The sequence below is a fragment of the Panthera pardus genome, unplaced genomic scaffold (assembly GCF_024362965.1).
Source record: "Panthera pardus isolate Hobbes unplaced genomic scaffold, ASM2436296v1 HiC_scaffold_8, whole genome shotgun sequence".
Lineage (NCBI taxonomy): Eukaryota > Metazoa > Chordata > Mammalia > Carnivora > Felidae > Panthera > Panthera pardus.
The window spans coordinates 145,006,462-145,019,238 of NW_026527013.1; the positions used below are offsets into that span (position 1 = coordinate 145,006,462).

Consider the following 12,777-nt stretch of genomic DNA (forward strand, 5'->3'; position numbering starts at 1 on the left):
AACACAGACGTATATCGGGATGAACTCACAAGTTTGGCAGTGGAACTGAACCGACTGTAGCCTTCCTGACTCCCATTTGGGGCCTAAGAACCTTTTTCTCAGGCCTCTTCTCTCTTGGAACCTGTACCAGGCTCTATATGAACATTCCCCCCATGTTATTCTCACTTCAACCCTCCAAAGGCTTTATCTCATTTTCCAAAACAGGTCATGGAGTCTTCGAGGACTTCTCCAAGGCCAAGCTCAAACAGAAGAATCGGCCCACCCCAAGGCCAGAACCACACCCGCCCCGCGCCCCTGCTCTGCCGGGTCAGGCCCCCCAGCGCGAGGCAGGGCTTCCGGGCACTAGCAGCCGTCGTCGCCGTCGCTCGAGGCGAAGCGGCCCAGCCAGCCGCGCGCTCCCCGGAAGGCTGGCGCGCACTCCCGCCTGCGCGCTAGGACTGCCGGGTGAGGCCCCAAGACTGGGCGCCAGGCCCCGGTGTCCTGGCAACAGGTAAACATTGAGCGCCCCGCCCCACGCGGCGCGCCGCGCCGGGTGTTCGTGCGCGCGGCCAGCAGGCGCCTGAGCCCGGTGCTCCCCAGCCCGCGGGGCGTGCTCGCCGTGAGTCGCGCGGTCAGCGGCCTCCGTGCGGTGGGTGTCCAGGCTCCGCGTGGCGGCAGCTGGGTGGCTGGCTGCCCCCTGACCCCGCCGGGCTCCCCTGAACGTCTGGGGCTCCTGAGAAGCGTGGCAAGGCCCCGGACCCGCGGAGGTTCGCTGTGGAGTGCGGAGACAGCCCGGTGTGCGGCAGCGATGGGAGCGGGGGTGCCGCCTCCAAGTGATGCGGAGAACCGGGCTCTCTATTTCAGGATTGGGAACCCATGCCACACTCACCTGCTCAACTGAGGAATTACCATGGTAATACACGTCTTATTTAAGTATAAGAGATACCGAGGCTCTCGCCAGGTTAGTTTAATACCGTTCTGCCTCATCGAGGCACGCTTTAGCAAGATTTGTTACCCGCGCCACGAGAGTGGCGCCTTCGTCTCCTGTCGTTGTGGGTGGTGTCCAACCTAGTGATCTGAACACTTGGGGTATAAAGATGATGGGAAAGACGGGTTCCCCAGGTGGTCAGCGCGCGTCACAGGGGACAGCCAAGCAGAATCAGCCTGAGCCCTCTTTTTGTGAGGTTTCGTTCTTTGGTTCTGTTGAGCCACTTTCGTAATCATATGTGTGGGCAATAAAGAGAGGCTGGTGCAGTGCTGTGAAACCCCAGGGTGCCAGTACGTGGCAACAGCGACTGGCCCATGCCCTTACCTCCTGCTGCCGCTGCCTTCTGGGGTCCCTTGCGGGATTCTTCTCTTCGGATTAAGAAGTAGAGAATGAGCCCTGGTGCGATCCAGACTGCCGGCTCTAAGGAGTGAGTCTCTCTTCCAACCCTAGTTTGAGGAAAGACTTTGGAGGAAACCTTTAGCAGAGGAAATGCTTGCATTTTATGCCTGGGAAGGCTTGCAACATCCTTAAACTTCTATCTCCCCTCCAAGTCGTTGGCTCACAGAGCTCCATCTTAAGCCAAACCACTCTGAAATGTTAAACCTTATTTCCCACTTCCTACTGGATCTCTCCACCAGAGAGCATTTCCCAACTGTGTTCAAAATCCAGCTCCTTTTTAACCGCTACCTTCTCTGCATTTTCCAATGGCATGTTCATTCCCCTGGCCTCAAACTCCTAAACATTACCGTTCATCAGCCCTCATCCAGTCATTTCGACCTGCTTCCCACCCTCTCTGCCACTGGCCAAGTCCTGCCCTCCTTACCACCTACCTGGATTCCAGCAGCTCTGTCCCAGGGCTCTCCATCTCTTTTGGATGCCAGGCTGATGGTCCCAGAATGGCTGTGACCTTGTAACCCCCACCCCACGTCCTCAGGAATTTCTACTGTCTGCTCAACCAAGTAGTGCTCAGAGTTCGGGGTAAAAAGGCCTCAACCTCTTGAGCTCTATTTCCCATATTCTTTGCTTTAACCAAAACAAAAAACACATTCCACACTAGACCCACATTCTTTTCGAAGCCTCCTGCCCCATCTCAAGCTACAGATCTACTTTTCTCCAAGATGGGCCCTCCTGCTGCCGTATTGCCCCCTAAGTATCTATGACCCTCTATGCCTCACAGAGCTTCACCTATTTCACCTTGGAAAGCCTCACTCCTCACCCCCATTTGACTGTAGTATAGAAAGGTGTTTGGTAAATCTGTGTTCCTTCTACTTCATTGCACGTAAAAGCACTAAATAGATGTCTTTTTTTAAATTAATTTCTTTAAAATAATTTTTTTTAATGTTTATTTATTTTTGAGAGACAGAGAGAGACAAAGCATGAGCGGGAAAGTGTCAGAGAGAAAGGGAGACACAGAAAGCAGGCTCCAGGCTCTGAGCCACCAGCACAGAGCCCGACGCGGGGCGCGAACTCACAAACCGTGAGATCATGACCTGAGCCAAAGTCGGACGCTCAACCGACTGAGCCACCCAGGCGCCCCTAAATAGATGTCTTTTGATTTAAACTGTGTCATCCCCCGGGTTACTTCGCATGGTTGGTATTGTCATTTTCTTTCAGAGCCCAGGGAACTGAAGCAAAAACGGTTCAATAAAGCCATTTAAGCTAATGGATTTCCACTGCTCCTCAGATAAAGGTCAAACACTGTAGCTTCAAAGGCCTGCAGGCCAGAGTTGCACACTGCCTACCTCTCCAGCCTAAATTCCTCTCACTTGGCGCCCCCCATCATGGTTGCGTATAGGCCAGCCACACTGACCTTTTTTGTGAGGTCCCTTCAGTTTGGCATGTGCCCTCCAACCTCAAAGTCTTTGCACAGGCTGTTTGGGAAGTCCCTGCCCCTCAGCCCACAGGCGGCTCTTCAGGAACCCTTCATGTCCCAGATTGGGTCACACCCTGCCCATCCTGTGTCATTGGAATGCCAGATAACCTGGCCTCTCCTTCACGGGAGAGGGAGTGAACGTATTTGTAATTTCTCCCTCACTGGAGAGTAAGCCTCATGAAGACAGGAGCCCAGAACTGCAGGTCCTGGTGTTCAGTAGATATTTGTTAAATATTTGTCGAATGAACGAAGGAGCCCCTCTTAAAATTCAGAAAAGCAGCTATCTACGTTTGCTTTCTAAATCCTAGGACTGTATTACATCTGAGTTGCAATTTATTCACTCGGCAAGTATCTGTTCGTCCCAGACATTGGTCTAGGCCCTGGGAATTCAAGTGGTGACCTCATAGACAAACCTCTGGTTAGGAGACAAACAATAAATAAACAAAATAGCCCTATGACATAGTGGAGTGTGCTTGGGGTAGGGAGCTAGAAAGTGACAGTGCTGAGGGGGAGGCTGGGAACCACCTGTATCCCCTCCCTGCTTGCCTTGGACAGTCCCAGTTTATGTTTGTTGAAGTATCTTGGTTTGGGCAAGAAATTATATGGTCACCCTAGTTATAGATAGAAGATAGGTACAGTATCTGAGAGGTTTTTCTAGAGAGGTGATATCTGAGCAGAGCCCCACACGAAGAGAAGTAACAGGGCGGGATCAGGGGGATCAGGGGGATCAGGGAGGAGTGGGGCAGGTTAGGGAACTAGAAGGAGGGCCAGTGTGGCTGGAGCCAAGTGGTCTTCATTAAGCAGTTTGGAGAGTTTCAAGTCACGAGTTATGTGTTCTGCGACTGGGAACAACCAAGGGCCATGGAGTTGTATTAAGCCAACCCAACCAGCTGAGAAACTGAAAGTTTTCACTCGCTTACAATAATTTCTTAACAGATTTACTGAGGTGTAAGTGATGCACAGTGAATTGCACATATTTTAACGTACAATTTGATCAGTTTGGCATCTGTCGCTCCCATTGAGCCATCACCACGATCAAGATGACAAGCATGTTGATCACCCCCGAAAGTCTCCTTGTGCTCCTCTGTAATCAGCCCTTTACTCATTAAAAAAAAAAAAAAAAAAAAAAAGTTTATTTATTTATTTTGAGAGAGAGAGAAAGCCAGAGAGGGGCAGAGAGAGAGGGAGAGAGAGAGAATCCCAAGCACTGACAGTGCAGAGCCCTATGGTGGGCTCAATCCCACGACCATGAGATTATGACCTGAGCCAGAGTCAAGAGTCGGATGCTCAACTGATTGAGCCACCCGGACGCCCCCAATTCTTTAAAAAAATTTTCATGTTTATTTATTTTTGAGAGAGAGAGAGAGCATGAGCAGGGGAGGGGCAGAGAGAGAGGGAGACACAGAATCCAAAGCAGGTTCCAGCCTCTGAGCTGTCAGCACAGAGCCTGGTGCGGGGCTTGAACTCACAAACCATGAGATCATGACCTTGAGCTGAAGTCGGACACTTAACCAACTGAGCCACGCAGGCACCCACCAAGATTTTATTTTATTTTTTAATTTTATTTATTTATTTATTTTTTAACGTTTATTTATTTTTGAGACAGAGAGAGACAGAGCATGAATGGGGGAGGGGCAGAGAGAGAGAGACACAGAATCGGAAGCAGGCTCCAGGCTCTGAGCCATCAGCCCAGAGCCCGATGCGGGGCTCGAACTCACGGACCGTGAGATCGTGACCTGAGCTGAAGTCGGAGGCTTAACCGACTGAGCCACCCAGGCACCCACCAAGATTTTATTTTTTAAGTAATACCTATACCCAATGTGGGGCTTGAACCCACAACTCTGAGGTCAAGAGTCAAAACACTCCACCGACTGAGCCAATCAATTCCTTTTAAATTCACTCATGTTGTAGCATGCGTCAATAGTTAATCCTTTTTATTGCTGGGTGGTATTCCAGTGTATGGTTATACCCAGTTTGTTTATCCATTCACTCACTAATGGACTTCTGAGCTGTGTTCAGTTTTTAGCTATCACAGATAAAGTTACTATGTACGTTCCATGTACAAGTCTTAGAATGGATATGCACTTTGATTTCTTTTGGTAAATACTTCGCAGTGGAATGCCTGGATCCATTCCATCCATCCGTGGCTGGATGAGCGTGTACTGATACCTCATTGGGGTGTTAATTGCATTTCCCTCGTGACTTAGTGTTGAGTACCTTTTCGTGTGTTTATCAGCCGTTTGTATATCTTCTTTGGGGAAGTGTCTGTTCAGATCTGTTGGCCATGTTTTGGGGCTGGTTTTTTTTTTTTTTTTTTTTTTTTTTTACTGTGTTTCGCGAGTCCTTTATTCTGGATGTAAGGGCTTGATCAGATACATGATTTGCAAATATTTTCTCCCAGCCTGTGGCTTAGCTTTTCATTTTCTTAATATCTTTTGAAGAACACAAGTTTTTAATTTTGATGGTGACTCTATCAATTTGTTCTTCTATGGATCGTGCTTTGGTGTCATATCCAGGAAATTTTTGCCTAACCAAAGGTCATAAAGGTTTTCCCCTGTATTTTCTTCTAGGACATTTTGCTTTTTGGTTTTAAGTGTATGAGCCATTTTGAGTTAATTTTTGTATATGGTAAAAACATTGGATTAAGGTTCATTTTTTTTTTTTTTTTTTTTTTTTTTTTGCAAATGGATATTCATTGTTCCAGCCCCACTTGTTGAAAAAATTATTGTTGTGGGATCATTGAGCACAACGGTCAAGAAAGAATTCTTGAGACATTTTAGGTGCAACTTAGTAAGTTTATTTAAGTAGCATGGGGACAGGACCCTTAGGCAGGAAGAGCTGCACTTTTCCTGAATGAAGTTGGTGGTTATATGCTTAGTGCTCAAACGGGAGGGTATGTGCAGAGAGTATTAGATCGTAAATGTTTTCTTCAAATTCTACGTGTAAAACTACTTTCGCAAGAATTCTCTTGTGTGCATTATTCAGCTTGATATTAACTCTTGGTGAGATTCCCAGGCAGTCATGAGACCCTTTAAAAATGTAGCAACCATTAAAAAAAAAAAAAAAAAAAAAAAAAAAGAATAGAGCAACCAGTGTGTATTTGATCCTTATCAGAACTATGCAGGCTATAGGTCAGCCTTCTGGGCTAAAGAACATTTTTCTGCATCTGTCTCTCATCAATTGTCCTTGTCCTATTGAATTGCTTTCGCACTTTTGTTGAAAACTAGTTGTTCATATATGTGTGGACCTATTTTTGGTCTCTTTATTATTTTCCATTGATCTATGTGTCTATCTTGACACTAATCCCATACTGTCTGGATACTGTAGCTTTATAATAATTCTTGAAACAAGGTAGAATTAGTCCTTCAGCTTTGTTTTTTCAAAGTCCTTTGCGTTTCCATATGAATCTTAGAGTCAGTTAGCCAGTTTCTACAGAGAGATGAGAATTTTGAATAAACATATCAAACCTTTGTGCGAGTTTTAGTCATCAAACCACTTTAGAGATTAAAACACATTTTTTTGTCAGTTATTCCAGGTAAGTTGTATGATTGACATGCAAAAAAGTGTAAAATCATAAAGAAAGCCAAGACTCAGAATTTTTAGGAGCTTATGGCAACGTGCATCCTACACCCCCAGGGGATGTTTTACCAGGAGGTACTGTTATCATATGGGTTTTCATATTGTTGTTGTTGTTGTTTTTTAATTTGGATTTCCACCTGAAAGCCAGGCCACTGTGTTGCAAGATACTTCTCATCTTTATTCCTGGGTTTTCTATCTAGGAGTGTATTCCGTTTCACTTAACAAAAATGTGTTTTAGTATTTTTTAACACATTGCCTGTGTTCCTCCTTGTTTAGCCTGGGACGTTTTTAGAGTGAGATGCTATCAACATAACATCCATTTTATACAAACATTTAGCCCTTGCGGATGTTCTTGATAACTTACACTCTCCCTTCCCTTGCCTAGAAGAGTCACTTTCTAAATAATACACTTCCTTCTGTTCTTGTATGTATGGTGGGTCATAGGACATGAGGAGTCAACTCAGCTTTGTGTGGCTGTAGCAAAACTTCAGACAGTTTATTCCCAGATTAGGATGGGATCCATTCCTCTCCCCAAAAGACACCGGCCTGGCAGTGTAGTCATGGCAAGAGCACAGGTGCTGGGCTGCTGGACACTGGTTTGCACTGTGACCTTGTTGAGCCTCCACTTTTCCATTTTGAAGACATAAATAAGGTCTCTCTCCGTCAAAATACAGCTCAGGGGGTTAGTGGTGATAAAGTGATGGGAACAATCACTTATTGTTTCCTTGAAGTCAAACACTGCGTTAAGCGCCTTACATTCATGTCTCCGCCCTCACGACTACTTAATGAGGTCGAGACTACAACATAAGAAATGCCAAGCAAAATGTGTGTTTGCGTCCCGATTAGCTAATACTTTTAATTACATTTTTATCACGAAAGATTGTATGCATACACAAAAATAGAATAGTAAAATGATTCCCCACATATCCATTTCTCGGACTCAAAAATTGTCAGGATTTTGCCACATTGGCTTCATCTGGCCTTCTGTGGGGTGGGGTGCAAGGGGAAGCTGCAGTATTTTTATTTTAAAAAAGTTGTTTTTTAATGTTTATTTATTTTTGAGAGAGAGAGAGCGCGCGCGAGTGAGCGAGCAAGCAGGGGAAGGGCAGAGAGAGAGGGAGACAGAATCCCAAGCAGGCTGTGTACTGTCAGCACAGAGCCTGACGCAGGGCTCGAACCCAGAAACCATGAGATCATGACCTGAGCCGAAACCAAGAACTGGATGCTTAACTAACTGAGCCACCTGGGCGCCCCCGGAGCTGCAGTATTTTAAAGCACATCTGAGGCCTTCTTTCATTTCATTTCCACAGATTTTAGTGTGCATCACTGAAATGTGTAAACATTTTCTTCCATGACCCAATAGAAGCCATTATCACACCTAACAGAATTAATAATTCCTTGAGATTACCAAATTTCCCTGATTGCCTAAAAATGTCTTTTTATAATTTGTTCAAATCAATGCAGACAAGGGCCACCTGTTTGTTACATTGGGTTGGGTCTCTCTTTAATCCGGGTGCTTCACTTGTTGAATTCGATTGCATGTGACTTCTCCCACTCCCAGCAAAAGTCTTTATTATTGTTACAGTTTTTTCCTTTCATGAGTCCTCCCCCCCCCCCCTTTCAGTTCAATAAGAAATGTTGAAAATTATGTCAAGGTTATAAAAACTAATTTACGCCCTGTGAATATACTTGTCTTTGAAAGCCAGGTAAAGGGAAACAAGGAAAAGGCCCGGACAAATCTCGCGGGAAGAAACAGAAGAAACCAGAAGTGGACATTCTCAGCCCAGCTGCCATGCTGAACCTCTACTACATCGCCCACAACGTTGCCGACTGCCTGCACCTGCGAGGCTTCCGTTGGCCCGGTGCTCCCAAGTCAAAGGGGAAAAACAAGACTTAATGGCGTTCCACAGAGAGCAGAACTCGGGGAAGAGAAATCGGGAAAATACAACTACTGCAAGCAAAATAGACTTTACCGAAGACAACTTGAGACGCAAGCTAAGTGTGCTTTTCTATGGTAGTTAACGATAAAGAAGTGCATTTTACTTCCCAGCTAAATGCAGCTACAGTAAGCCAATTTGGTTTTTCAGAAGAAGTTAAGGGGGAAAAAAGTCTGAGTAGTTCCTACTCAGGAATTGCGTGGTGGAATTGATAGGATTTTTCAAATTATAATTCTGGGTCAGAATTAAACCTGTTCTCAAAAGGCAGTTCTGGCTCGCATGAATTGTTTTTGTTTGCCAAACAGGGTTTGTTATTTAGAAAAGGCGTGGCAAAAAGCAGAGGATTTGCTTATGAACATCCCTCTCGCGGGCACTCTTTCCCCATCTTTTTCAGGAAAAATAATAAATACTTCGTTTCCATAATTTTCTTCTCAGCCGTCTGACTCTTGGCTGATTTTAATTAGCCAGGGACACCGGTGGAGACTAAGATTGTCACCCCCCTGCTCTGACTTTGCTAGGACATGTAAACAAATGACTCAAAGGAGCGTGTTCCGGGGTGGGGAGACTGAGCAAATCTCTCCCTTCTTTCTGTTTCACTGGACTCTTCACCAGGGTTTCCTCCACACTTACATCTTCTTTCCACTTTCTGCAGGCTTTCTTTTAAACTTGGCTGACCCTAATTATGGAATTGGTGCTAGAAACTTGCCATGGGCATTTTGCTGATATTCCACAACCTCCCCAGGCTGTGCTGAGACGCTTAAGAGATAAAACTACGGTTCTTTCTCTTCAGTCCAAAAGGCCCCAAAGCCCCAAATCTGCAACTTGGAAGGAAAGGCATTTTTAAGTATAAACACCATCCCCAAATCACTTAGCATTCCTTCCCTGCTTCTGCTCTGTCTTCCTGGCAGGTCGTGTCACTTCCCCCCACGCTGACACCTGCACTGTGGTCTCCAGTCACAGCTGTGAGCCCGAAGCCGATTCCTCTAAGGCAGCACCTGTCCAGGGATGAGCTAGTTCATCTGAATTGCTTATAATGGTTCCACAGGTTGCCTTGTGAGGATCTCAAAGACTCATAAAGTTTGCCAAGGAAGGCTGCAACCTAGGACTCAGGATTTCATAAATATCAGAGAAAAAGGCAAATCACGTGAAACCTTGCACTAGACAAGTTGGGTGTGTTTATTGGAAATGGCACTGGTCTAGCTGCCCCGAATGTGCCGACTCTGTGTGGGACCTTGGCTAGTTGTCAGAGGGGCCCTTGCTTGCTCGGGCGAAGGTTGGTGCTGCTGTTCACCTGAAGGGGGGCCTCTCAGTCCTCTGTTGACAGGCTTTGGAAAGGGAACACCTTCCCACTCTCCTAGACACTGCTGGGATGGATCCAAGTGGTTTATGTTTGTGATCACACTAACCCGGTTTCATGGTCACCTGGAGGACATGTCGGAGTCCAGACCCCTGGGCCTTGCTCCGCGGAAGGGTGGGTTCGGGAATTTGCATTCCCTCTAATCCCCGCCCCCCCCCCCCCCCCCCCCCAGGTAGTGCTGCTGCCGGACCACAGCCTTGGAGAAGCACTGCTCTAGTTAAGGCTGCCTAACCAGGTGCTAAAAGGCTAGTTGAGTCTTTAAGCTTGTAGGATGTCTAATGCCCTTCTCTGCCTCGCTTGGTTCAGGAGCTCGTATCTGAGCAGTGTATGTTTATTGGAAGGCCAGGGAGGTGGCACTTGCAGAGCTTTTTTCTGATCTTGTCCCCAGCATAGATGACCTCATTTAGGGGACTACAAAGACATGCCAGGTAGCAGACATTGAAAGGCCAAGGAGATCATCTGGAAGTGGAAATGCTTTCTTTTGAGATAAATGATGAGCAGAAAGGCTAGTAAGCGTTGGACTAGAGGAGGCACTAATCTGATTGGATCGGGCACGGTTGACACCTAGTGAAGGAGGCTGATGCACAGGTTCCATCACGAGGAGGGCAGTTAGTCTCTGGTTCACCTTTGATGATGTGCCCACCTGGTCAGGCCGGCCGCTGATGCCGTGTCCTCCCTCTGCGCTCCACCCATCTCTGCCTCCTGAGTTCTGCTTCCTGTAGGTTTCTGCTTTTCCCCAACTTCAGCTTGTTGGGACCCCTGTGGGTCCCGTTGTAGCTTGTGGTCTCTTACTGTGCTTCCTTCAAGCGTCGGCTTCCTACGTGCTTCATTCTCTGGGTCTTACAGGACAGACTCTGATGGACCCACCTGGTCTTACAATAGACCAGGCGCTGTCGTAGCAGCCAGTGGATGAGCTGTTGGGGGGTCAGGGGCCTCCCGCTGGTCCAACCAGCTGTGCCTGAGGGATAGGACTGGTATTATTGGTCAGGTATTACTAAACACGGACACCCAAGATGACTCTTAATGGGATGGGGGGTGGGTATTAGCGTGGTTGACAGGAGTGCTTTCTTTCCTTCTGGCTGTAATTCATCCCTTCTTAGACAAGATCCTGGAAAGAATTTGCTTCTGCGTTTTTCTTCACTTCCTCACCTTTCTGTCACACATTATTCCTCTCACCTTTTTTTTTAAACACCATTTTTGTATTTTTTAAAATCCCAAGCCTATAGAAAGGTTGAAAGAAAGTACAATGAACACACAGACCCTTTACCTAGACCAGGATTCTCAGTCTTGGCACCATTAACATTTGGGGCTGGATAACTCGTTACTGTGGGAACCTGTCCACTGCATTGTGGGATGTTCATTCCTGACCTCTCCCACTGGATGCTGGTAGCATCCCCTCAACTGAGGCAACCAAAAATATCTCAGACATCACCAAATATCCTTTGGGACACAAAATAGCTCCCAGTTGAGAACCATTGAGATTCAGGAACTAACATTTTGTCATATTTGCACATGCACACGTACTGTGTATATACATGTACCCATATGTAAATGTGCATATGTTATATACATGTATAATACAAATATATGTATATACATGTAAACACCCATATGTGTATGTATATTTTTTCTATATACATATAATCATAGTGAGCAAATGGGGCAAAATATTAATTTGTGGATCTCTATAATATGTATATTATACAAGTATATGTATTATGTATGCATATATGTGTATTTATGCAAATGTGGCAACATGTTAAAATGTATATTCCATACACATAAATATGTATATATGCACACTTTTTTTTCTGAAACATTTCTATTTTATTTTTTATTTTTTTAAATTTACATCCAAGTTAGTTAGCATGTAGTACAGCAATGATTTAAGGAGTAGATTCCTTAATGCCCCTCACCCATTTAGCCCATCCCCCCTCCCACAACCCCTCCAGTAACCCTCTGTTTGTTCTCCATATTTAAGAGTCTCTTATGTTTTGTCCCCCTCCCTGTTTTTATATTATTTTTGTTTCCCTTTCCTTACGTTCATCTGTTTTGTATCTTAAAGTCCCCATATGAATGAAGTCATATGATATTTGTCTTTCTCTGACTAATTTCACTTAGCGTAATACCCTCCAGTTCTATCCACGTAGTTGCAAATGGCAAGATTTCATTCTTTTTGATTGCCGAGTAATACTCCATTATATATATACCACATCTTCTTTATCCATTCATCCATCGATGGACATTTGGGCTCTTTCCATACTTCGGCTACTGTTGATAGTGCTGCTATAAACATGGGGGTGCATGTGCCCCTTTGAAACAGCATCCCTGTATCCCTTGGATAAATACCTAGTAGTGCAATTGCTAGGTCGTAGGGTAGAACTATTTTTAATTTTTTGAGGAGCCTCCATAGTGTTTTCTAGAGTAGCTGCACCAGTTTGCATTCCCACCAGCAGTGCAAAAGAGATCCTCTTTCTCTGCATCCTCGCCAATATCTGTCGTTGCCTGAGTTGTTCATGTTAGCCATTCTGACAGGTGTGAGGTGGTATCTTATTGTGGTTTTGATTTATATTTCCCTGATGATGAGTGATGTTGAGCATTTTTTCATGTGCCGGTTGGCCATCCAGATGTCTTCTTTGGAGAAGTGTCTATTCATGTCTTTTGCCCATTTCTTCACTGGATTATTTGTTTTTTGGGTGTTGAGTTTGATAAGTTCTTTATAGATTTTGGATACTAATCCTTTATCTGATATGTCATTTGCAAATATCTTCTCCCATTCTGTCCGTTGCCTTTTAGTTTTGCTGATTGTTTCCTTCGCTGTGCAGAAGCTTTTTATTTTGATGAGGTCCCAATAGTTCATTTTCGCTTTTGTTTCCCTTGCTTCCGGAGACGTGTTGAGTAAGAAGTTGCTGCAGCCGAGATCAAAGAGGTTTTCGCCTGCTTTCTCCTCCAGGATTTTGATGGCTTCCTGTCTTACGTTTAGGTCTTTCATCCACTTTGAGTTTATTTTTGTGTATGGTGTGAGAAAGTGGTCCAGGTTCATTTTTCTCTCTGTCCAGTTTTC

General features: G+C 45.4%; 1 protein-coding gene across 6 annotated transcripts; it reads left to right on the forward strand.

Annotated features, from left to right (window-relative positions):
• The first annotated feature begins 563 nt into the window (after nt 1–563).
• SMKR1 (small lysine rich protein 1) lies at nt 564–8,623 on the forward strand. 6 transcript variants are annotated; one of them, XM_053897684.1, is made up of 3 exons: nt 564–746; nt 844–940; nt 8,122–8,623. In XM_053897684.1, exons 2-3 carry the CDS (start codon nt 890–892, stop codon nt 8,314–8,316), a joined length of 246 nt encoding a protein of 81 aa, XP_053753659.1. In that variant the 5' UTR covers nt 564–746; nt 844–889; the 3' UTR covers nt 8,317–8,623. The 6 variants fall into 6 exon arrangements, with proteins under 6 accessions (XP_053753659.1, XP_019308266.1, XP_053753660.1 ...); XM_053897685.1 differs by having other exon boundaries at nt 565–746; nt 844–892; nt 8,126–8,623; XM_053897687.1 differs by having other exon boundaries at nt 569–746; nt 844–892.
• The last annotated feature ends 4,154 nt before the right edge of the window (nt 8,624–12,777 follow it).

Bases quoted from the DNA above. Each gene is read 5' to 3' on its own strand.
- SMKR1 (XM_019452721.2), top strand. From the start codon at position 890: ATGGTAATACACGTCTTATTTAAGTATAAGAGATACCGAGGCTCTCGC. The intron at 941-8,121 runs GTTAGTTTAATA...TGTCTTTGAAAG, and splicing joins GATACCGAGGCTCTCGCCAG to CCAGGTAAAGGGAAACAAGG.